This window comes from Phyllostomus hastatus, unplaced genomic scaffold (assembly GCF_019186645.2).
Source record: "Phyllostomus hastatus isolate PE091 unplaced genomic scaffold, TTU_PhHast_1.1 phas_contig_40, whole genome shotgun sequence".
In the NCBI taxonomy this organism is placed as follows: domain Eukaryota; kingdom Metazoa; phylum Chordata; class Mammalia; order Chiroptera; family Phyllostomidae; genus Phyllostomus; species Phyllostomus hastatus.
In genome coordinates, this window is record NW_025333872.1 from 78,357,784 (window position 1) to 78,384,743 (window position 26,960).

A 26,960-nucleotide genomic window follows, 5' to 3' on the forward strand; every position below is an offset into this window, starting at 1 on the left:
GGGTTGGTTTGGAATCTAGAAGCAGAAAATATTGAGTTGTAGGGTGAGAAAGTTATTCAGTTTAAATTGTTTCCATCCCTCCAATTATATCAATAAAAAAGTCACTTTGGTAGTAGAATGTCATAACACCTGTGACAGATGGGAGATGGTGGTGAATGGGGGTGGGGAAGAGCAGAGCTTTGGGTTTTATCTACTGTTGGCTTCCCAAAGCCTAGGACTGTATCTTGCACATAGGAGAATACTCAATAATTATTGTTGAATGATGAATGAATGAATGAGCAAACAACCTTAGTTAATTTTCAGAGCCTTTACACTTCCATTAATATGCACCAATGGGGAAAACTAAGCAACCTTATATTTGATAAATTTTTAAAAATATAAATGCTAGCAGTTACTATTTTAATGTATCTCTCCTATTTAATGTATTGAGGCAACCAATCGATGTTGTTCTACCACATCGATGTTTCTATTTCTTTCTCTTTCCCTCTCTCTTTCACCCCCTTCCTCTCTTTCTAAAATCAATAAACATATGCTTAGGTGAGGACTAAAATAACAAGAGCATTTTATGTACCTTTGCTTATCTCTATTTACAAGAAAGCAGACATAAGAATGCTCAAAATACACAATCTTAAATGAAACGTCTCCTCATTTAACTTGAGTTTAGCAACTTAGATCAAATAGCTCTGTAAAGAGATGATCAATTGAGGCGGAGAGTTTTTGGCCTCTGTGCTCTATGCAGCTGTGTCTTATCACACTGGAAATTCTGTGTTCAAGTATCATTCATATGTTAGTTTATTCCACCATAACGTCCACTGGAGCATAGGGATTTTGCCTTTTAGTAATATACCCCTAGTGCCTGTATAGTGCTAATACCAGATAAATAAATGAGTTGTCAGGATATAGAAGTATCAGTTGCACAGTCAAGAATGGTAAAAACTTTTATTAAAATTTCAGCATTTCAGAATGGTATGAAAATTGATTAGAACTGACTGAATGGTAGAAAAGTCATTGGAAGTGATTGTTGATAGGGAAAACAAGGAAAGAGTACAAACCATTTAGCTATGTTCAGTTCTCATGGTAAAACAAATGGGGTTTTCATGCTAAAGAACTTCTATTTCCACAAGGATGCTCACTTGAGAGTAAGAACAAAAGCCCTCCAGAAAGGGCCCTGTGAGGATAGGGGTCCCATTGTTTTGCTCACACACTACCTCTCACAGTCCCAGGCATAGAACAACTACTTGATAAATACTATTAGATGGTGGCTGAGTGGTGGGCGGATAGATGAATGGATAAACGAATGAAAAGGCAAACCAACTAAATGGGGAAAACTCGGCCTGCTAATTAAAACTCCGCTGAAACTACACATTTCCCACTAATGGTTGCTCATGCAATATTTGCAATAGTACTACTTACTCTTCTTTCTTCTAAGTGACTGGCCTGATTTAGGTCTTATTTAAAGCATCTTATTTAAGACCTTTTCCATATGAGAAAAAGCTCCACAAATGTAGGTATAATGGGGAATGTTTCCTGTGAGCCTAGATGCAATTATTTCTACTTTCATTCTCACTGATTCCCTGTTCTTGAGTGACTTTGGCCTTGGATGTAGCACAAAGTAGACTTCCAAGACACTCACGGAGTATTCAATTTGCCTTTACCTTCCTTTCATTGTCTCTCATCATCATACCCTATATTAGTTTCTCCCAAGGACCACGCAATGGTTGTTGGGTACCTGGAAGCAACTGCACTGTCTATCCAATGGTTTGTATTATATTAAACAGACTGTTTGCATCTTTGTATCACCAAGTGGAACAGACCATGAATCATAGTTCATTAAATAAAATTACTGTGTAGGTGTACAACCATTGCAGGGCATGGAGAACAAAAACATAATTCCATACCAGCTTTGCTGTGTGTAAAAATTTCCTTAAATGGTTTTTGAAAAAGTCACAAGTGATATGCAATAATGCTTGGGCATACAGGTGACATGGCACAATGTTTTGTTCCTGTATGCCCAAGCACTATTGCATATCTCTTGTGACTTCTTCAAAAACCATTTAAGGAAATCTTTATACACATAGCAAAGCTGGTATGGGATGAAGTAGAGAAAAAAACCCTCATTGATACTGAAAACAGTATGGCGATTACCAGCAGGAAAGGGAGGTAGAAGAGGGTAAAAAAAAATATGTCATATGTAGCATTTGAAACAAGATAGTAAAATTACTACCTCTTATACACCGCTTGGCAGTAAAACAATGCATCCACATATTTCATCTCACTGACGGGCAAAATGATTCTGAGAGGCAAACAGGGCATGTCTTTGACCCTTCATTTTAAAAAGAGAAAATCTTTGAGAGGTTGTCTGATTTAAGCTCACAGGAGTCACTGTAAGCACGTGTTCTGGTGGCGGAACTGGAACTGTGCTCTCCTGAATTCCAGCGCGCCTTCGAGGGGGACGGCCTCCCTTTCCACAGCCCCGGCTGTGCCCGCCTCGTACCTGGCTTATTTCCTGAGTGGTTGCTATTTTGTCCTGAAATCGCAGGGTGGGGCCGGCTGGAGGCAGCAGTTTTCTTCTCTTGCACTTTGTAGCTGTCGGGCGCTACAAGACAAAAGAGAAAAGACACCTTTAGTTGCTTAAAATTTATTCAGAAACTTTCACCTATTCAATATTCACTGCTCACCTTTGTACCAGGTACTAGGCTAGGCTTAGGAAAGGAAAACGATGACACAGTTATGTCGCCTGCCCTCCCGGCACGTGCTGTTCATTGGGAAGGACCCAACCAAAAAGCATCGGCCTCAGCTTAAGTGTCCAGTCCTGTGGCAGTGGGGTATTCAAGGGTCTCTGAAGCCACTCAACCCTGCTGTCCCAGTTTACACGTGGACATCCATGTGGAAACGTGATTGGAATCTAAGACCTCTGATCTTAGTTCTTACAAAGTTCATGGGTTAGTAAGCAAAAAATTCCAAGAATATAACCAAGTAGGTCACCAAACGGGAACCACAAGATATAACTTACTAGGATTTTGAAAAAGCTCTGACAAAAGTTCAAAAACAAAGATCATTCATAAGACTGAGGGAAATGTATTCTAGGAAAGGAAGGAAGGCTAGAAAAACCAGGCAGTTACAGGAATTTCTATACCAGTTCTCTGGTTATAGAAATTATAGGGTTCTCCAGGATAAGACAATTTTTCTTTACATGTATCACTTTACTTAACCACACTTTTGAAAGATATTTGTCCCTCTAATAGATAGAAATCATGCCAAAAACCAAGCCCTTGGAGTTCCCTGACTCCTACCCTCCACCTTAAACCCAGCTCTGCCCGTCTTCCCCACCATGACAGAATTTGACTGCAGTCGTACAGCTGAGCTGGCCCAAAGCCCTGACGTCATCCTTGCCTTCTTTCTATCTGTGCCTTCTTTCAGCTCTGCCTCAAAAATATCTTAACACCTGTACCTCCACCTTTCTGGTCATCTCTTCTCTGTGTGACTGCAATATCCCCTTGATGAATCTACCTGATCCTACCACTGATCTCCTTCAGTCTGTTTTCATCTCAGCGGCAGGAGTGGTCCCATTAAAACACAAGCCACATGATTCCTCCGCTTCAGACCCTCCAACAGTTCCCATGCCCCTCAGAGTAAATCACACGGTCTCTACTGCAGCCTAGAAAGTGCTATCTGGTTTAGGCTAAGGTTGTAACACCTTCCCTCTGATCCGTTTTACTCATACTGACTCATTCAGTCCATCTCAGAACCTTTGCAAATGCCTGAAATGTTCTTCCAGTTATCCACAACACTCCTCTGGGTCTCTGCTCAAAAGTGACATTAGAGAGTCCCCTGGATCTGTTTAAAATGGCATTCCCATCAGTCATTGCTCTCTTCTCCTTACCCTGTTGTTTATAACCCTAACCTTCACCATTAGGTTGAGGGACTTGGATACTGTTTAGAGAACAGGAATCATAGGTTTCCTGTTCACATAGGTGCTCCAGGTTTTTGAACCTGAAAGGGAGCGATAACAATTACACTTCAAGAAGACTAAATTTAAAAATGTCATTCAAGACACACACACACACACACACACAAAAGACTAAATTTACTAAGTTTACCCTTGACCTCTGAAAGGGGAATATACTGAATTTTTATGGTTCTCTCTCAAAAACATATATTATTATTAGCTGGCATGGAAAATCAGACTAAATAGTTAAAACTATTTTATGCAAAGTTAATATCATTCAGTTTCAAAAAAATTTATTTTCTTCACTCACTCCAACAAACATTGATTGGTTTAAGTTTCATCTGCCTGAGCTTTCTTTGCTTTCCTTGCAGGGAAAGGTCTGTAAAGAAAGACACAGTGAGAGAATGGGCAAATCACTAATAAATTAAACGGCAGCAGGTCTCAAATCAATGTTTTTTGATAGGATTTTTGCCACTTGAGGAAATCTAACCAGGCAGTTCACCACTGGACAAAGGCTATATTCAGTGTATACTTAACGGTAGGGAGTGGGGACAAATCGAGGAGGAGGGGGCCAGGAGAGGCCCTGGCACTGATGGAGAACGGAAATCAGAAAGCATGATGGGTTCCGTGATGCTCTAACACACACTCCCATCCCATTTGCCAAAAACAACTTGCCTGTTGTCACCACACAGCAGGTAAAAGCCCATCCTACTTAGTCTTGGCTACAGTCTCACAACTCTAGACGCAGCCCCTAAAGATAAAAAATTGACTTGTACTTGGAACCTTTGCCCTTATTCTGCAAGTCTATCTTCTTAAAGCTGCTCATAAACAAGTTAATAATTAAGGAAGATAAAGAGAAAGGAGCACCACCCAGATTTGGAGTGCTTTTGTCACACTTTTCTTTTTATCATGCAGCCACCTCCAGCACTCAGCATGTAAAGTCTTACTTACCAAGCTGTTTAGGGATCTCCTATCTAATTATTTTTAGTTAACTGAAGGATAATTAGGACCACTTGTTTAGAATATATTTCAAATATATTCATTTCTTTCTTGCTTTGATATATTTGACATAATTTAATCTTTCTCTGGTAATCAAGCATCTGCAGTGCCCCCAGATGCTGATAGCAAATATCATCCTAACTGAATGTCACGTAACAGTGACCATGAAAGAGACTAAAAAGACCACAACACATGTTTAATACAAGTGACTTTAGTGAATAATCCCCGATAAAAGTTTTTTGTTGTTGAAATTTGCTTTATTGTCTTGAAACTCAAATGTAAAGAAATAAATTTCAATTAAACTAGAAGTCTGGCTACTTGAATTCCAATCTACATCTGACCTTTAGTGGATCCCTCTAAGGGAACATCTGTATCTATCTCCTCGGTTTATCACCATCTGGATCTCAGGAACTCATTTCTGTCTCAGAAGACCTTCTGAGTCCTACTCAAGGCAAATTTAAAACCTATCTTAAAAACTTTTTATGTTCATCTTAAACTGATAGGTTAAATTTAGTAAAATAAAGGTAATTAACAAATTGTCAGGCTGTTTAGTCCAAGATCACATACTGCTAATTCCTAACCATTTGGTTGGACGTTTGTCTAGTTTTCAAGCTATCTTTCTACTTTTGTCAGTTTTGCTTTCTCTTCTACTACTGTAAGACTCCTTATTTCCCCCCAAACCCCTCTGACTAACACTCTATATTGGTAAGAGGGAAGATACAGACCCAAACAGATCTGGGTTCAAATGGGAGCCCTGTTACTGAATGACCTTCAGAAAGTTTCTTCACTCCCCTGAGTAGGGAATAAGGGGGTGATGTTCCTAACTCATGGGGCTGTTGGGAGGATTAGCTGAGAGGATGTACACTAAAAATCTACCACAGGGCTTGGCACACAGCAGGAGTTTAATAGTCATTCAGTTGCTTTCATGTTTGTTCTTCCGTCAGGTCCTGCACCTCCCACACCTGCAGCTCAGGTTGGTGGGGGTGCATGTGCTTTAAAGTCAGCCAACCTGGCTCTGCCACTTATAAACAGTGAGTCCTCACAGAGTCTCTTTCACTCATCAGGTCAGTCCTAACCCCGTCTGCAGAGCGGGAAAACACTTCCAGAGTTGTGAAAGTTAAATGAGACTGCCAGACCTACTGCAAGGCTCTATTAATGGTAGAATGTGTTTTTGTCTCTCTTCCAATTTATTCCCTACACAAGTGTGAGACACAGGGTTCCTATATCCTCAGGGTTTTGCTCACCCAGCATAAACAGGGAGGGCAAAACCTGTGTCAACTTGGTGGCAGTGGTCCCAGGGAGCAAGGTGACCAATGTGGCTGGGACGTCTGGCTCAGCTGCTGGTTTCAGAGGTTTTCAGTTCAGCCATGGTCACACCTCCCAGGGGCCCTCAAGTAGGCTGGACTTACTGATAGGGTTTTTAGGGTACACCCTGGTTTGGCAAGAGGTGATTGGCAATCTTTCTGAGGCTTAGCAAAATGAAAGTTTTCTGAGATTTAATGCCCTTCAAGTTAACATCACATTAAGTATCTGTCCAGAAGGTATCCAGCCATGTCATATGAAAACTAGAGGCATATATTGAAGAAGATACAAGATACAAGAAACAATGTATATAGTACAATGACACCTCAGTCCCCTTCAGAGTAGGCACATTGGGACCTCACATAGTTCTCCCAATTGCCATCAGCTGCCCCATCACATTTTCTTAAATCTCATTGATGGTCTGAAATCTCTCCCCTTTCAAAGATGATCCCAGTTTTGGAAAAAGCCAGAAGTCACAGGGTACCCAATCTGGGCTGTAGGGTGGCTGAGTCACCTGGGTGATTTGATGTTTCACCAAAAAACTCTGCACCAGACATGATGCGTGAGCAGGTGCATTGTCATGATGAAGCTGCCAATCACCAACTGTGCCTTCTGAATCATCCAAATAGTTTCCACAGAGGAATGTTTACGCTTAATGCAAAATCTGATGCAGATTCATTGCTCTACGATCTTAGTCATTTTGAATGTGACAGCCACACAGTACACATGCTCACTCAATGGCATCCACTACCCCCACTGACTAGCACAGTGAAGTCATCATTGTTCACATATTCCAGACCACTGTCCTTGGCTGCTAAGTCACATCGATGCTGCACAAACCTTTTTCATTACATTATCAATAGCTGGACTCTTTCTGGACAGACCTTAAAAAAAACTCTCAGTCATAATAATGAGATAATAAAACCTTGTGAGAGATTTTCTTTCTTCTTTCCCCTCCCTTCCTCCCTTTCTCTCTCTTTTTTAAAACAAAGTGCAGGGACTTCCCTGGCTTGGAAATACAGTGAAAACAGGAATTTACTCATTGTGAGATCTCCAAAATTTATGAGTGGATCAAAAAACTATGGTACATTTACCCAGTGGAATACTATGCAGCAGAAAGAAAGAAAGAGCTCCTACCCTTCGAGACAGCATGGATGGAACTGGAGGGCATTATGCTAAGTGAAAGAGGGGAGGGCGGAGGGAAATAATGGGGGAAGGAAGGGGAAGGGTCATCAAAGACCATGTATAAAGGACCCATTAACAAAGCCAGAGGGGGGTAGGACTGAGGGTGGGAGGTGGGGGTGGGTAGGGCAGGGGAAAGTGGTGATAGGAAAATGGTAACATTAATAAAAATGATTTTAAAAAGCTCCAACATTTAAATATCTGGACATCCTAGGTAACTAGCATATAGGATCATATATACCATTTTAAAATTTGCCATTTAAAAGATATGACTTTCCAGTATTTGAATCTCTTTCCTTCATTTTTTAAAAAAGAAAACGGAACCACAAACTATGATGCTTAATAAGCTTTGCCTGCCTTATAAAATCTTTATTGATCTTTCTGCTAGCTTGAAAGCTTCATTCCATTAGCCAGCCACATGCGAGTGTTGGAGTAAAGACAAAAGGAAGGGTACCGAGAAGCACCCTTGTGGTCTGGGCTCTCCCCCTCTCTGAATCACTCTGAAACAAAACACACAGGCAGTGCACAGTCAGGGCTTTCATCTAGTGAACATTCCGCACTCCAGTCAGTGCCGGAAATGTACCTCTATGTTCCGCAGCCCCTCCAACTCGTTGCATTTCTTGTAATGTCTTCCTATAAAAGCCCTGGGGTTCTCACTACTTAGTTTCTATTTTTGGCAGTACGGTCTGGTTCATGAGTCTTGTTTTGATTGATCAAAATAACTCGTCCAACACATGCTTAATTTAGTGAAGCTTATTATTCTAATAAGACATTTGTGACTACAACCTTAGACAGCATCCTAAGTTTAAATTGCACTGACTGATATGTGGTCTTGACATCCACAAAGGTAACACATCTGTCACCATTTTCACCAAAATGAGGAATGCGGATTGAGAAAGAGCAAAAGTACGGGTTCTCCTCTGCTGTACTGTTCAACTGGACTTCGTGCACACGCTGTGCCCAGGATACCTACAGCCCTGGGAGAGCAAACGAGGAGATAGAACTAGATTTTGAACCACATGTAATTGCCAATTTTTGTAGTAAAAAATGGTTGAATATCACAACTTCATATGTTGCAACCTCATAGTTTCAATTACTTATGGAGAAAAGAGTTATAGTAGGACTGAGAGTGTTATCTTTAGAAATGCTTGATTTTGCTACAATAAATCTCAGCCACAAGCATGACCAACTGCTAAGTTCTGAATCTTCCTAGTGAATCACAGAAGCTGGGGTGGTCTTGGGAGACCCCCAACACCTTAACAAGTAGCATATTTGAAAATCTGGCTGCAGAATACTGTTGTGGCAATTGAAGAATGTTACTGGTTTAAACTCATAACGTAAGAAAACCATGGAGTAACTTTCAGGTAATTCAGGGTATTTCACCTTAAAGTTTGTACTTTATAATCCTTTTGTTCATTTGCTTGACATTCAAATTTTATTCTGATTAGCTGCCAGGAGTATTGTATCATATCAATCAGAGACAGTAAATATTTTATCCCAAGTTTTTTATGAAATCTGCATTAGAACAAGGAGGGCATAATGCAATCTCGTAACTCCTAATGACTTTTCTGATTACTCCAGAGGATGGAGAGCTTCCCCTTAGCTGAAAGTCTCCATCGTTGTGTGCGAAGCTGTGCTGTGATGATGAGAGCCCATGGGAGTTAGCATCAGACAGACCTGGCTTTAATTTCCTGCTTTACCTCAGTTTTCTCCCCTCTCTTGTTTATTCAGACCACATCCTATTTGGAGGGACACCATGTGCTCAGTACCAAGAATATAATATTAAGGAAATAATTCTCCTACCACTCCTTTCTCCTTTCCTAAGTCTAGGTTACTTCCTCAAGCTGTGTTTTGGAGCTTTTGATTCCCCCTGTAAATGTCTTCTCTTCAGTAAAGTTATCTCCTACTGTGGCCTGAAGCACTATCTCTACATCAGCCCTTTCAAACCTGCATTTATAAATATGCTCTCTCAACAGTCTTCTGCTTGTACGGAATATAGCAACGTATTTCTGCTATCGCTTAAATTATGTCAAAAGCTGAACTAACTGTCCTCACAAAATCAGCCAATCCCTGATGACAGCTTCTGTTACTATCAGTGGACCGTCCATTTCCCAGGCTCAGAAATGTTAAGTGATTTTTTAAAATAAGAATTTACGGATACTCCCATGGGCCAGACCCTTTGCTATGCACTAAGGACACAAAGACCATAGGAGACAGCATCTACTTGCACGATGCGTGTCATCCTTTGGAGGAGATAGCATGCGAACACATGAAATTGCAACAATAGACCAATTCAGTTTTAAAAAGTCAATATACTAGACAGGATTAACCAAAGAAATGATACAGACAGTGTTATGGGTATTCAGAGATGGGAGAAGCTGCTATATAGGGCAGTAGTGAAGCAAAACTTTTGAAGAATGGAGAGAATCAGTACTATTATATAAGTAAAGAGTAAAGCAGAGCATATTCCTGGCTTGGGTACAGTATAAGCAAAACTATAAGGCATTATATAAACAAACAAACACACACACACACATACACCTATATAAATAGGGGCTGTCCTGTCAGAACTGTGGGTTAGGGTGGCAGGCAGTTGCACTTGAAAATCAAATGAGACAAGGCTGAGGTGAAAGCCCCCATGAATTCCAAGGGCTTGAACGTCATCATGACAGCAGTGAAAGTCACTGAGGATGTCAGACAGAATCTCTAGCTGTGAAGTGCTTTAACTTCAGTGGATTCTGGATAAATGCAAAGTGAAGCCCAACAAGCCTCTAGAAATGTATACAAAATGGTTATCATCTGAAACAACAGAAGGAAATCAGACTAACATCAGACATCTTAAGAACTCTGCTTCCTGTGTAATTAAATGATGATTCAGATTTCTTCCCTTATGCTTAACGTATAGCAAGAGATAACTATTTGACCATTAAGGTAGAAAAAGTGGCACAAGTGAATATGGTGAAACCTATGCCTGTAGCCAAAGCAGCACGGAGCAGGGGAGGAGTACAGTCAGTGTGGCCATCCTAGGGGGACCCAGGGGCAGCTCCACAAAGGGACCCTCGTAGGTGCTCAGGGTCTCCTGCTTCAAATCCCACAGGAAATAGGGGCCCAGCCATGAATTCTAGGGAGCAAGAGCAGTGGGTAGAATGAGGAAATACGGGATGGACAAAATGTGTGTGCTTGGGAAACAGGTGGGGTGGTTTAGAAGGTCATTTTGCAGGCAGGTCAAGGAAATAAAAGGGGGGTAGATGTAGGCTGACTCGTGTCTTTAATGTTTTGTAGACTGCCCCAGGATGGGAAGTGGTCACTCGACTGTGCAAACTTACAGGCTGCGCCATGGAAATGCACGGAGCTACAGATGCTGAAAAGTAGTCCGAATCTAATTTGCCCGTCTGCACCAGAATAGACTCACTTTGTGGTATGGTAAAAAATCTAGCCACACTTAGTCTGACACAGCGGTAAGAACAATCAACAATTTATTCAACACTCTATGACTCATTCTTGTTGCAAAAACAAACGCAATTAAATAAGAACATTTGATAATAACATATATCTGAGTCATATATCACCTCTTCTTTATTCATTCTCCTGACAAACAATTGAGTGAAGATCTACATTTTCTTTGCATTTTATTCTCTCCACAAAGACCAAAAAGTTATGAGTTGGTGGCAACAGTAGCTTGCATTAGAGGCTTCTGAGACCACGTGGAGGTTTTAGAATTTGGAGCACTCAGCAACAATGAACAGTGGCTGAAAGTCAAAGAAATTTGTCCAACACTGAGATATTACAAACTGAACACAAAGGATTCAATTTTATGGACACAACCCAATACTGAGTACAGTTATGTGATAAATGGGAACAGAAGCCACCAGAAACATCACTCTTCATCCTTAAAGTGGGCACTCTTCACACTAAAGCACGAAGAATGCAACGGAAACACATAGGTATTCACTAATAATGTACAATCCATCCATTTCCAAAAAGAAGTTGAGGCAGTTGCCCTGAATTCTTAAAGTCTATGCATGAGATGGCAAAAATACTGATATAACCATTACTTTTTCTTAAAAAAAAAAAAACCCAAACAAACCCAATTTTTGTTTGCTAAATTACACATGATAAGGTGTAAATATTACTTAAATAACAACAAAAGATAATTCTATCAAAGTAAGTATAAAAATGAATAAAGGTGCCTTTAAAAAAGGAGTAGGGGGCCTGAAGGGGGAGTTCTCCTACACTGTGGCTCTGCATCAACCACGCACCCCCACTGGGACAAGCACCAATCATGTACCCTAACAGGAAGAGACACACACTGCATTCCCAGCAGAAGTGTCTCTGCATTACTACCCCGTCAATAGGAAGGTTTTCTCCTTGTCCAGCAACAAGCCCAACCGATGGGAACCTTCGCAACTCAGCTACAGAGAAGCCATGACCACCCTGAACAGTCTCTTCCCTTCCATAAACTTTCATTTGAATCACCCCTCCCAACCTCCTCCTTTTCTTTATAATCTAACTTTTCTCTTTTGTTTGTTTGACTTGCTTGTGGTGTATTTTGCCATAGCATGCTTATCCTGAATTGCAATTCTCTGTTATTCCCAAATAAACCCATTTTACTGGTAAAAAAAAATAGCTCTTTTATTTTTAAAGTTGACACAAGAAACCAGAATATTTTTAAGGGCTCAGGAGTGGTCTACTTATTTGCCTCCAAAGAGCTGATGTTTAATCACAGCCATCATGTTCTGAGCTTAAAGAAGCACAGATGGTCTCCAAGTAAACGGAGCTAGGGACATTTACTCGGCCATGGGGCCAGGTACGGATCTGCGATAATGGTCCACTTGACCAGAGCAAGATGAGGGCAGGGACCATGCTTTCACCCTTACAATCCCCCTGTCCTTAGTGTCCAGCCCACTACCTGGCACATGTATGACAATGAATAAATGCTTGCAGAAGAAAATGAGAGCACCCTGAGCCATCTGGGACAAAAACCCAGAAAGAAAAAGTATGCATGACAAAACGATAAATAAAAAGTATACATTTACTAACTTTTTGATAGATGCTAAGACGGTAGAGAACTGGTGACCAAAATAATTGACAAATTACGGTCACATTTAGTCCATGTCAGAAAACAAAGAAAATGATGTAATTCCAAGATGGTTTTGACATTATATTGGGCAAGACTCAAAATCAAAGGACTGCTTTTGCAGCCACGTAATAGAAAGTCGGCCCAGTCTGACTCACAGTAAGTCCGTAGCTCAGGAATGGGAGGGGCAAACTCCCAGTGCAAGGGCACATCACTGAGGCGGCATGCTGGGGAAAAGCACGGGACGCTTGTCCAGCCTCTGCTGGACACCGGCACGCCGCTTTGAGAGGTCTGTAAACCCCAACCCTTCCCCAAAGCAACGTGACAGATTTGTTTTGATAATCTATTAAAAAGCCAAAGAAACACCCATTCTTACTGAAATAAAGAAAAGCATATTTCAGAAAAATACATGTTCCATATATTGTGTGGGCACCATTGGGAACCACTTGTTAAGTGGATGCATTTAGGAGTAACATCACACACATTAAATTCAACCAAAAGGGCTTTTATCTGAAAACAAACAAAAAATAAATAAGACAAACAAACACCTCCCTTTAGCCAGATGGTAACACTATAAATAGAAACAGAAAATGCTCTGTTTTCCACCTGCATTAATATAAACCAGATTAAAAGGCGCGCCTTTCTACCCCTGCGGGTGACACACTTCTCCTGTGATTTATCACAGTCACAATGCTGGCGGCGACACAAATGGTCTCCACCCCTAATATGAATAATGTTTATGAGTAAGCAAAGTACAGGGCAAAGCACAGAAATGAGGGGAAAAGCCTAATGGTATCAGAAGTTCTCCAGTTACACTGAGCAGTGGTCAACTACAGAGATGCAGTCCATTGTCTCAGTTTCAACAGCTGGATAGGGAGTTTATCAAATTAGACCCAATTCAATTAAATTCAAGGTGTAATTAAAAGCAACTCTTTAAATCACTTCAGAAAGAAAAATAATTAGAATTCAACTTTATTATATTTGGCTTAATTAAAGAAACCAACTGAAAGATGTTTTTTTTACTTTTAACAAGATATTTTACTTGAAAGAAAACTAAAATGGTTAATGCTAGTGTTTTACAAAATGACTATGATAGGCCACAAAATAGAAAACGTTTGCACTTAGATGCAAAATAAAATTATCAAGGTAGAATATGTATAATTCTTAGAAAGAGCCCCAAAAGGCAGTGGAGTCAGTTTTAAATATCAGTTTTGCAAAGAAATGTGACCATCACTTTAATTCTACATTAGTTGACTGAATGAGTTTAACCTGTGAAATACACACACATATACATGGCTGCAGAAGACCAATAATCAATCATTTCTCCTCTACAGAAAATATAGCAAAAACACTCAACTTTAAATTTTCTTAGGTAAACTGAAAAACTCAATAGGAATAAGTGCCATAAATAATGAAAGGTCATGTTTATTCCAATTCATTTCAGGGAACCACTGCATGTTTGACTCTGAGGTGGTTTAAAATCACAGGCCACCCCAGTCTCACCATGCTGTCCTGTGCCGCAGTCACTTCTACATCTGTGACCTCTCCCAACCAGCCTCACAATCACTCCAGCTAATTAAGTCTAATCCATCTTTTTTCCTTTGCTTTTTAAAATAGCCTTAAATTGGTAGTCGCAAAATAGTTACGGGGATGTAAAGTACAGCCCAGGGAATACAGCCAATAAGATTGTATTCACTGTGTACTGTGCCAGGTGGGTCCTTGAAATACTGGGGGGAACACTTTGTAAAGTATATGATTGCCTAACCATTACGCTGCACACCTGAAGCCAATACAAAAATAATGCTGAATGTAAAGAGGAATTAAATTTTTTTTAAATTTAAAGATAGCTTTTATTTTTCAGAGCAGTTTTAGGTTCACAACAACACTGAGCAGAAAGTCCAGAGTTGCCAGGTACCCCCACCTCCAATGGGGCCCAGCCTCCCCCATGATCAACATCCCGCGGAGAGCGGTCCATTTGTTTCAATCAGTGAACCTACGCTGACACCCCATTAGAGCTCCCTCTTGGCATTCTGGGTCTGGACAAATGTATAATGTCATGCATCCACCGTGGCAGTATCAGAGTGCAGTCCATTTTTCATAGCCCAGCTCAGGCCTCTTGCTCCCAACAACACACGGCGAGCTATTCCTCCCTCCACTTCTTTCTCTGACTTGTACTGCACTCTGAGTCTGCCTCACACGGCTTAGCATTTTGATTTCATTCTCTTATATTATTATCAGAATGTGTATGTTTCTAAAAGTTTTAAACACTGATGATCTCATAAGAGGTAAGGCAAAAAAAAATGCTTTATACTTAAAGGAAAAAAAAAAACAATTGGGGAAATGCTTGATGCAGCATTTCTCTCCTGGAAATTCCTGCTGTCAATTTGCCTGGGGAAGGCTCTGCATTGTTTCATGCCGGTTACCCAACAAGCAGCTATTCTCTGGCCACAAGGCACAGTTCTTGCCAATAAGTTGAAACTGAAGTTTTTCAGTGGGATTTGGAGGAATGCTTCCTTAAAGGGGAAGCAGGCTCAGGTGGCATGAACCTGTTGGCTCCTCACTCTTCCTTTTCTTCCTGTCATGAACATGGATGTGATGTTCAAGGTCGAGCACGGGCTGTGTAACCAGGACGCTATCCTGAGTGAAAAGCTAAGGGAAACACAGACACCTGGCTCTGACATTTTTGAGCTGCTGAATAAATACTAGCAACTGTTCACTTCCATGTTTCCCGTAGGTAAAGAAAAGGAAAACTCCTAATTTTTAAAACTAGATTGTTTTTTTTGGGGGGGGTGGGGTGGGGGAGGGAGGTTCTATATCCACAATTAACAGCAATCCCCCAACTGATAAGAGTTCCCACTAACTACAAAATGAAGTCCAAGCACCTCAGCCTTCCACAGTTTGGCCCCACCCCACCCTTCTAGCTTCCACTTCGCAGGTTCCTGAGCACTAAGCTCTTCATTCAGCCCAGCCAGGCATCACTGCGGGCTGGAGGTGAGGCTCTACACGGGATTTGGAGGTGGGTGAGATTCAGAGAAGGCAGATGACAGCACGTTAAGTGGGAGGGGGGGTAGTAAAAGGTGACAAGGGACAGTGCATAAACTAGAAAGGAAATACCAGCACACACACAACTAGGTGGTGGTGAGATAGTGCAAACATCTCGTATGTTGTGTCTTAGATAAAGGTTTTCACTCAGGGCGTTCAAAAGCGGGCTGGATGCACTGAGGGCTTCCATACATGCTTCCTATTTCAGCAGCTCCCTCATTTGGTACATGATGAATCTGACACATGCTAATCGCTTTCAGAAGTCGGAAAGCAAAAGAGGTGCTGGTTCATCACATTAAAGCAGGTCAGCATTTAGTTTTGAAAATAGCAGGAGGAGCCAAGTCAGGAGGAAAAAAAAAGAATAAAATGCACCAGATCAGGGTTTGAATAACATCATTTGTGACAGGAATCAGTTCCATAGGAATTTAAACAACCAAGACACCAGTGCATTTCAGAAAAGAACACTCAGGGTTCCCAGAGCAGGCCGGTCACCCGGAAAGGCTCTCAGTAGTTCCCGAGCCGCAGTTCTCCTGCTTTCCAGCCAGCTGGTGCCCGGAGGCCCTGTACACCACTGCTTATAACTGCAAAGAAGGAATTATGGGGTGGCTGCAGAAGGACTAAAATAACTTCTCTGTTAGCTAATTCTATAAAAGCATCATTAGAGTAGGTGTTAATTGTATAGTTGCCTATAAAAGAAATGAAAATAAAAATTTTGATTTAGCTTAATTTTATTACAAAAAGACATTAGGTGTTTATACTATAGAGAAACTGTGAAGATACAAATTTGAAAGACCCATAATCCCATCACCCAGATAACCTATTTATTCTTTTCATCTTAAAAAAGAAATGTCTATCATATTGTTAGGGAATTCAAATAGTACATAACGTTGTAAGGTAAAAAGAAAATGTTCCAATGTACATATATTCTTTCTGTTTATTCAAAACATCATGCTACTTACTCTTCTGTCCCTTACTCTCTCATCTGGTAATCCTACTTAGCCTACTTTTTTTCAGGTTCCTTCTTTAATTACACTGCATTTCATCATTTCCAATACATGCCCACAGTAATCAGATAGTTCCTATCTCACCTTCTCTGTAACTTTAAGTTCTCTGAATCTTCATCGATGTGTGAGAAGGGACCCTGGCTCTGACTGAGCATGATTTGCCTTCCTGTATCCACACCAGCATCTCACCTCTCGCCCCCACAGTTGGTGTATTAATCTCTTGCAGTTGAGGCCTCTCTGCTTCTGTCAGTCTGAACTCCACTGAGGAGGCAACCTCTTCTAGGGAAGAGGGCTACAAAACAAACTCCAAGAAGGCTTTACTTTCCTGGGAGATAGGGTCATGTGAACAAAGGCAGGAATGGGATCCTCAAGGAGCTGCAATGTTAGAACTGAATCAGAAGCTCAAAAACTAGGTTTGTTCCACGTGGATACATTTACAGCTTCTTCCCCTCTCCGTTTTACAAGCCAAACCTGTATCGGTTCAAGCTGTGGCTTCTGCCAGCTCTGATGGGAGATGCTGTGGGCCGGGCTGGGAATGAATTGCTCTCTGGCAGTTTCTCTGCACAGGAAATGGGTCAGCACAGCGAAAGGGGAGTACACTGTGACGCTTCAAAGGCAGCCTAGTAGGCTGTGAAGCCACAGAGTGATGAGAAGAGAAGAATGCCGAAGCTGGTGGTGACAAACTGGGGAAGAAGGCTGATGACACCCCCACGGATGGGCAGTGTTGACTCCCATCTTAGGGGCTCTGCATGGACGCTGTGCCGGGCTCACACTGCCGGTGACTTTCAGGGCAGGCAGTCTGTGGTCTGAAAATGCAGTCGGATCTATGAAATGATCAAGACCATCACCTTGGAGTGCAAAGAAATGCAACCAAGCCAGGACTTGGGTATGCTCAGAGTGACCACCAGAGACTCAGTATCAGGCTGGGAAAAGGGATTTAAATCACAAAGCATTCTTCCAGTCCATAGGGAAAATGAAAAGTGAAATTTAAAACATGTTCTTTTCTCTTTTTCATTACCTTTCTACTAGACATGGCATTTTATTTATTCCATCTCTTTCACTTGCCACACTCCAAATGGTCCCAAATAGAGGATCTCAAATTTTGGAACCTATCGAATATCTAAATGTAGTAACAAGTGAAAACAAAACAAACAAAAGGAAAGATCCCAGTCTGAAAAACAAGAAAGCAGTTTTGAAGAGTTCTGCCAACTCTCAAAAGCACAAAGACGACAGTGTGGCAGGCGCCACAACCTGGCAAGCAGTATCAGGCCAGACGGAAAGGCTCTTCACAAAAGCTCGGAGCTCTAATGGCTATTGGGTTTACAGACTGCCGCTGATGTGCTTATTTTCCAATACGTATACTCGTTTGAAGTACGCCACATCTATTTCAAACCAGAGAAGCCAATTACAAGTTCTAAATCTGTCTAAGAAGCTATAGCTCCTTCGGGCTTACAAAGAGCTAAACCGAAACTAAGCTGATCATCTGACTCCTTTCTTGTAAGTGCTTCTGGAATGCATTTGGGTGACCTTTTCTTACTTGACAACCTCCATTTGGGAGTTGGTAGGGAGAGCGGTAAGAGACATCAGAAGGAGGGCGAGGGCGACGGAGAAGGCAAACCTGTACAGACAGCTCCTCTGGGAATAAGGGAACAAAGTCAACAATTACTAGGAAGAGGTGGGGAGGAGCCCAGCTGCTGTTAGTCAGATTGCTCTCCTTCTCTCCCAGGGAGCACTGTGCTGGTCACTGGCCTGGCCTGCCTCCCCACCCTGTGCTTCATCCAAGAACCTGTTCCTAGACAATCAGTTCTGTTTTCAAAACCCTGGTCAAGTCATTGTCAGAAAGAACAATATTTAAGGAACTGAGTTTTCTAATGAAATGTGAGTGAGTCTCACTGCAGTCTTTGAGGGACCCCTCACACCCGCTACCCTTCCTACACATACCAGAGAAGTTGACGGATAGATGGCATAGCGAGATGGTTTCTTTTCAGTTTAGAAATGAAACCCAAGCCCATGACTTCTTCCGACTTTGTGTTGCTTTTGTTGTTATACCTCCTTTGTGTCATAGCAGTGAGAAACCTAAGAAAATTTTCATAAGAGTGTATACACTTTATAGAAATAGTGAGGTAGGGAGAGGTGGGGATGCTGAGATTGATCTCCATGTAGACGAAGGAGAAGAAACATGAAGGCTCAGTGAGGACGGGGTAGGGAGAAGGATGTAGGGGTGAAAGAATCAGCTTTTAAAACAGGACGTGAGCAGTGTGAGGGTAGAGCATGGTATCATTAGGATAAACGTTTAAAAAGAGTTGAATGAGCCCTGGCCACGTGGCTCAGTCGGTTGAACATCCCGTACACCAAAAAAGGCTGTGGGTTTGATTCCCTGTTCAGGCATATACCTAGGTTGCAGGTTCGATACCCAGTTGGGGCACCTATGGGAGGCAACCAATTGATATTTCTCTCTCTCTCTCTCTCTCTCTCTCTCTCTCTCTCTCTCATCAATCAACATATCCTTGGGTGAGGATTTTTTAAAAAAGTGTTGAATGAATAATTCTGAACATTTTATTTCATAGAGATTTTACAATAACATTATTACATAATAGGTTAGATAGGCTTTTGTGAGTTATCGGTTGCATATGTAAAATTTTTATGATGTGAATATGTTTTGCATCTTTCAAACAGCCAATTTAGAAACGATCTTCTGGAACACAACCCATGTATCACTGAGAACTGCCGTTTCTTTAAAACGCTACAAGAGTCTGGCAACCATGTATAAGGTAAATTAAGGGTCATTGGTGATCATATTTTAGAGAGAGTTGAGAATGGAAGTTCATTTAATAAATAAGTGTAATTAGTCATATAGACTTTAAAAATATCTTGTCTTAGAAAAAGTCATTCATATATTCCTCAATTTAGTACTTCTGGATATGCTATTTAATTTTCTTTAGGCAAGATTTTCTGGTAGGCAGGCTGAACTTAACTTTGTAAACAGATTTCAATAGCAAAAGTATGGTAACTTCCGATGTGTGGCAAAACTCCATTTTTCATATGTCTGAAAGATGACATTTTTCATCATCTCAAAACGGTGTGGACAAGCATTTACTCAGTCTCAAAGCAGAAACGGGGACGATGAAAGGATGGCTGATGCTCATCTCATTAGTGAGAGTTGTGTTCTACACAAGGAAACATCTGCCTTCTCTTTGTATAACTCATTCCAAATTGATTAGTCATAGAAAATCACATTAAAGTAGTATATGGCACTAACCTTCCGAATGATAAAATTAATGTTGGACCACAAAAAAAATGATTATCTAGGTCTTTGCATCAAATAACCAATTATACATAATTTTTGTTGTATTAGTGTCTACACTTTATAATACATCAGCCTCAGCGATATGAGCATTAGTGACATGCAGGTGTAATTCCACCACAGAGAGGTAGAAATAAGTGCAAATGACATCATTATGTTTCATCTTCATCATCAAGGCTGATCTTTAAATTCTCCACCTGTGCTTGTACTGTGCTGGGCTATAGTGCTAGGTGGGCTGGGCAATTTCAACAGGGGAACATCTGAGACCTCTTGGATACCTGAAATTTTACCTGATGTCTGGTAGAGTAATAGCTCGACAACAAAGATAAACGTTTTGCAGTGACATATACTGTTGTCAGGAACATTACTGCTTACAGCAGACATAATACAGGAAGTGCACTTTATTTTCTTCAGCTTCAGCAAAGAACTGCCTCTTCGCCCCTTCACTGCCTCCCTCCGCTGACCGCCTACCAAGCTCTCTCGTCTATGTTGGAGGTGCTGCTGCTTCCCATCAGGGTGAGACTTCCATGACGAGGGCACAACCGGGCCCCTCATACTCGTTGGTAATTGAACTGGATGAGGTCTGGAGCCCACTCTCAAGAGGCCCGCCCACATGTGAACATGGGTTCCAGCTTTCAAACAGCCAACTTGCAAATGGCTGAGTATCTCAGCACTCACCCAGTGTAGACAGTGGGGAAGTTACTGCCTGCCTCCATCCTAGAGCCCTTGCTCCACTTCACAGAGATGCCCAGAAGTCAAGGAGATTTGTTCTAAGAATTTAGTTAGCTGACTTATCACCGTGTTGCATAATCCTTCCCTGGGAGTCTAGCCAGCACCATCGCTGTGGACACATCTCTAAAACTCACTGCTACTTACAGCAATCAACCTACCCTGGGGTTGTAAAAAATACTGATATAGATCTGACATCAGTTTGAGGTCAGTTGGCTAAGGCTGCATATAAGGATGACAGTTTCATCTACATTTTGAGGGATATAGACAGAACTCGGTTACTTCACAGGGGCCTACGACAAAACATCTGCTGACCACACATGTTAGTTTCCACTAATCTGGTAATTATTCGAAACCAGCTTTAAAAGACAGTTGATTTTCACTTGTAAAAAAAGAAATCTAAGCCCTTTTAGAAAACTCAACTTTAACAAAAAGTTTAGGATGAATATACAAGCTAGAAAAGCTATGTTAATACTATGAAATGCTCAAAATGTTGATTACAAGTCTCTATATTTGGGTTTTAGATGATTATAAACCTTTTTAGATTATTTAAAACCATGCTCCAAATGCTAATCGGATAAGTCCAGTTTAGTATGTGCTACTTCTACTCATTCAATTCTTGCTCAGCAGGCTGAGTCTCCTCCCTCTTATCTAGTACCAGACTAACTCATTACGGAAGGAGAAGACATAACTCTATGACACAAAAACACCACTGAAAGCACTCACAGCTGACACTGCTAAACGGGAGAAACACAGACTGCTCATCATAAATCCCAGAGTTTAAGAAGGAAATAAGGCAGCAGAACCACTGTATAGGAAAACAAAAGCATTAACTGTGAGAGCCATTCATCAAGCCCCACGTAATACAAGTAACAAGCCCTGCACTAGAGGCTTTGCATATATCACCTCCCATCCCTATGGTCCCCTGGCAAGGTAGGATACTAGCAACCCCACATTCACTGTAAACACAGAGGCAGAGAATAAGAAGTGGTCAAAACAAGATATTAATCTAGCTTGGTCTGATTCCAGAATTTGGGTGGTTTCCATTCCCCATGCTGACCTTGGAGCAAAGGGTTAGACAAACTCACCTGCTTGGCTACTTGGAGAACTAACTGAGCCCTGGTCCAGGGGCCCAGGAGGAGACCAGCGGCTTTTTTCTTTTGTTGGTTTTTTATCTGATGGGAAAAAGCAACTAGAGGTCTAGGGCCTCGGATGGCTTGTCCTGACCCTAAGAAGAATTTCTGTATCTGCCTTGTGAGAGTTCAACCATGCATGTCCAAATACACTTAAAGTCACAGTAGTGCTACTGTCTCACAATGTTTCATAATGCTAGTGAACTCATAAGAGAGTCACAGTCAGTTTTAAAGAGAAATGGAGAGGCCTCCAAGTCTACAGAAAGAGAAGCAGGGCCTTCAGTGAAATTAGAGAAAATCCACAGGGGATGGAAACTGTGTCTTTCTCTTTTTCTTACATCTCCCCCTCCCCATCTTAATTAAAAGGTATAAATGGCAGAGAACAATAAGCAATTCTCATTGTAATCTGATAGTAGATACAAGATAAATGTTTCAAGCACTTTCTCTGCCAAAATTCAGGCTATAGAGTATAGCTGATATACGCATCTCAGTCTTAAATTGTACTAATTTGTATTTCATCAAAGCCAGGCATTAATTTTATTTTCAACTGCACTGTTGATAAGTTAATACCCAAAACTGTACAGCAGGTCCTCAAATAACATCCTTTCATTATAACACTGATAAGATACCCTAGGAACTAAAGTCTAGTTTATGCCAATAAGACTATGGTGAAATTAATTTCCTTATAGTTGTTTTGCTTTGGTCACAGAACCTATTGATGTTAAGTGAAGACTTAATGTCAGGATGCATAAAATCTTCAGGATGCACCCAGAAGCCTCAGGTCTGTGCTCTTATTTTCTAGAAACAAAAGTAACATGAGTCCACAACCACCCCTCCTTTAAAAAAAAATCCTTACCCAAGGATATTTTTTATTGATTTGAGAGAGGTGGGGGAGAGAGAGGAAGAGAGAGAAAAACATCGATGTGAGAGAGAAACATGGATCATTTGCTTCCTCTATGCACCCTGCCCAGGGACTGAACCCATGACTCTTTGGTGTACAGGACAATGCTCCAACCAACTGAGCCAGCCACTCAGCCAACGCCACTCCTCCTTTTATTATTATTTTAAAAATCTCTTTTCAAAATAAAACACAACTGCTTTCAGACTCTGTATTTCATTTCCTTCTAAATTTACTGGGCTGTCATAGACACTGATATTTTGTAGTTTAGAATTAAGCTAGGATTACATTAATAGCTAAGTAGACATAAGTAACTTTTTTTCTTAAAACAGTGTAGGCTTAAAAAAAAAAAGGAAATCTTGGCATGTCATGTAATAAAATGGCAAGTTTGAGAGTCAGGAGCTGATGATGTATGGGCACAGGTAAGAACAGCTGGCCTAGCAGTCAGCTTCCCACCTGGTGCTACTCCTGCCATCAAGGGTAATCTTGAACTGATGGCCAGTCTAACATTGCCAGACTCAGTCTGGACTTAGGTTGCTGCAATGAGCTGTCGGGCTGGCTGGGCAGGTTCTCTTGGCTGGCTAGATCAGGAGCTGGAAGGCCAAAGCATGATCCCTTTGCTGCCTGGTCAATGAGTGACCACGGACAAGTTCAATGAATAATGGGTGAGAGGTGTGAGCTGGGTGGTTACACTCCCTGTAATTACTCAGCAAAATATTTATGAGCAGGCACCTTTCCAGGCAAAGCACCACGAAGATAATGGTACTGAGGTTAAAGTCACACAAGGGAACAGATAATTAAAATCGAATGTGGTAAGTACTGTGCTGGAGGTATGTACAAGATCCTAGGCAAGTGTAGAGAAAGGTAAGGGAGGCTTCCTGGAGGAGGAGACAACTGAGCTGACCCTAAAGTGTGAGTAGCCATGGAGCAGGGAAGTAGCACTTCTGGCCAAGGAGAAGGCATGATAACAAAAACAGAAAGGAATTTATTTGCATATCATCTGCCCAAAAGGGCATTGATCTTTAATCACGCCAACTAGAAAATCTGTCAACTTTATTTTTATAAAGGAACGACTGTAGGTCTTCTTTATGCCCTACAATCTACACAGTGCATATATTATATAAAAATACTGCTACACAGTTTTAGAATAAGAAAACTTTAAGCTTTACAGTAAAGAATTAAAGATCAAAGAATTATTACAACTATGAATTTATACTGAAGGACACAAAATTGCCAAAGGTAAGAGGAAAGCCCAGTACTAAGATAAATGTATTGCCCTGACTGGTGTGGCTCAGTGGATTGGGCATCCTCCCCCAAACCAAAAGGTTGTTGGTTGGATTCCCAGTCAGGGTACATGCCTGGGTTATGGGCCAGGTGCCCAGTTGTGGGCATGTGAGAAGCAACTTGTCAATGTTTCTCTCCCTCTCTTTCTCCTCTCTAGAAATAAAATCTTAAAAAAATACAAACCCAAAACAGATAAAATTATTTTATCTTAAAAAATTAAAGTCTTATTTTAATAACCCTTTTGCATTTGGATTTTTAAGCACAAGTTTCCAATTTATTTTAATATTTCTTTTACTGAATAGCACCAAAAATATTTATTTGCCACCCTACGTACCTATGATGCTGTGCTTATTGCAAAAAATGAAATGCTGATTCCAGGAATTCATAATATAAAACAGAAACTACTAATAAAATTAAGTAATTAGAACTACAGTTCAATGTTTTTCTCATAGAATTAATGGTGTTCCCAAAACCGTTTCCTTAGTAGGGTGTAATAGTTTTATCTTTTTGGTCATTTCCCAAACTTGACTGTCTCAGTATATGGGAATGGAAAGCTATTTCTACTACTCCCCTCACCTCCTACCTCATTTTTTTACATCATGAATATCCTTGCAATTCTCAGAAGAGTGATTGGCTCTTTATCCTGAAAAATTGTGCATGCAATTTCAGAATGTTTCAGTGTCCCCAGGGACCAATGGTCAAGAAGCTCCCCTTTCCACACTCCCTGCCGCAGCAAAAGATGTTTTAAAAGTAGTTACAGGCGCCAAACTATAAAGTGAATCTTCCTCATTTCTTGCCGTGGATTTTTTTCAATCCAGATAAATCTTTAAACATGTGATACTTAAATAGATCTTGCAGAATAACCTTTCAAAGCACTTCTGTTTGAAGCCGTAGCTCTCATATGAGGGTTTGTATAAAAATTACGAATGGGTCTTTAACACAGAAATGGCTGGGTTCCACCCTGACCTGTTGAACTGCAATCTTTTAGACATAAAGCTTAGCTGTGTATTTCTTTTAAATATATTTTACTGATTATGCTATTACAGTTGTCCCGTTTCCCCCTTCACACCCCCTCTTACCCATATTCCCCTCTTTAGTTCATGTCCATGGGTCGTACATATAAGTTCTTTGGCTTCTACATTTCCTATACTATGCTTACCCCCCCCTTCCTATTTTCTACCTATCATCTATGCTACTTATTCTGTGTATCTCCTCTCTCCCTTTCCCACTACCCTGTTGATAACCCTCCATGTGATCTCCATTTCTGTGGTTCTGTTCCTGTTCTAGTTGTTTGCTTAGTTTGCTTTTGTTTTTGTTTTAGGTGTGGTTGTTAATAATTGTGAGTTTGCTGTCATTTTACTGTACATGCTTATCTTCTTTTTCTTAGATAAGTCCCTTTAACATTCCCTATAATAAGGGCTTGGTGATGATGAAGTCCTTTAACTTGACCTTATCGGAGAAGCACTTTATCTGCCCTTCCATTTTAAATGAAAGTTTTGCTGGATAGAGTAATCTTGGATGTAGGTCCTTGCCTTTCATGACTTGGAATACTTCTTTCCAGCCCCTTCTTGCCTGTAAGGTCTCTTTTGAGAAATCAGTTGACAGTCTGATGGGAACTCCTTTGTAGGTAACTGCCTCCTTTTCTCTTGCTGATTCTAGGATTCTCTTTTTAATTTTAACCTTGGGTAATGTAATTATAATGTGCCTTAGTGTGTCTGTCCTTGGGTCCAACTTCTTTGGGACTCTCAGAGCTTCCTGGAAGTTTATTTCCTTTGCTAGATCGGAGAAGTTCTCCTTTATTATTTGTTCAAATAACTTTTCTACTTGTTGCTCTTCCTCTTCCCCTTCTGGTACCCCTATAGATTGGATGTTGGAACATTTAAAGATGTCCTGAAGGTTCCTAAGCCTCTCCTCACTTTTTTGAACTCTTTTTTCTCCATTCTTTTCTGGTTGGATACTTCTTTCTTCCTTCTGGTCCACACCATTGATGTGAGTCCCAGTTTCCTTCCCATCACTATTGGTTTCCTGTACATTTTCCTTCATTTCGCTTAGTGTAGCCTTAATTTTTTCATCTAATTTGCGACCGAATTCAACCAGTTCTGTGAGCATCCTGATCATCAGTGCTTTGAACTGTGCATCTGATAGGTTGGCTATCTCTTCATCACTTAGTTGCATTTTTTTTCTGGAGTTTTGATCTGTTCTTTCCTTTGGGCCATTTTTTTTTTCCTTTCACACCTGTTAAGTATGAGGGGTGGAGCCTTAGGTGTTTACCAAGGCGGGGCAACTCACATTGCTGTGCTGTGATGCTATATGTGCGCAAGGGGCCCAGAGGGAACAATGGTGGTTGCTCCGCTCTCTGCCAAATTTCAGTCACTTCCCCTGCTTTCTAAAAGCAAACTGGGCCCTTCTGGTGCTGATTCCCATGTGGGTGGGTTTGTGTACGTTCTAGGACCTTGTGGGTCTTTCCAAGGAACTCTCCTGTAAGGCTGGGAGTGTCTCCCAGCACCTCAACCCCCACAGGTGTTTTCAATTGGTGGTTTGAGGCTTTATTTCCTGAGCTGGAGCCCTGGGTTGCCCAGTCTGTCCTGCTCCCTAGTAGTTTATCTGTGTGTGAATGTGGCACCACCTGGTCCGCAATTCATCACCTTGCCGGGTCTGCCAGCTGCTGCATTGCCGGCCAGCTGTAAGCTTGCACACCCTGCTCCACAATCCATTGCCTCACTGGGTCCATCAGCCACCGCCTTACCCGCCCCAGTCTTCCAGCCGCTGCCCTTGCCGCTAGTCTTCTCCTCTCCTCCTACCAGTCAGGATGAATGTGTCTTCTTTAACTCCTTGGTTATTGGACTTCAATACAGTTCAATTTTCTGTCAGTTCTGGTTGTTTTTTGTTTTCAAATTGTTGTCCTTCTTTTGGTTGTGCGAGGAGGCAAAGTGTGTCTACCTATGCCTGCATCTTGGCCGGAAGTCCTTAGCTGTATATTTTTAAATAGCTCCCTAGAGGAGTTTGATGTACGTTCCTGGTTTAGAATCAGTGGATTACAGTACTTAAAATAGGATT

The 26,960-nt window shown here is 41.2% G+C and overlaps 1 protein-coding gene across 7 annotated transcripts in view; it reads right to left on the reverse strand.

Moving 5' to 3' along the window:
* Positions 1–26,960, reverse strand: part of MAP7 (microtubule associated protein 7) — a 159,598-nt gene that overhangs the window by 54,427 nt on the left and 78,211 nt on the right. For all 7 annotated transcript variants that reach the window (XM_045843048.1, XM_045843050.1, XM_045843046.1 and 4 more), the window contains exon 2: positions 2,495–2,596. In XM_045843048.1, coding sequence (XP_045699004.1) covers positions 2,495–2,596 — 102 coding nt within the window. The remainder of the gene's footprint in view (positions 1–2,494; positions 2,597–26,960) is intronic.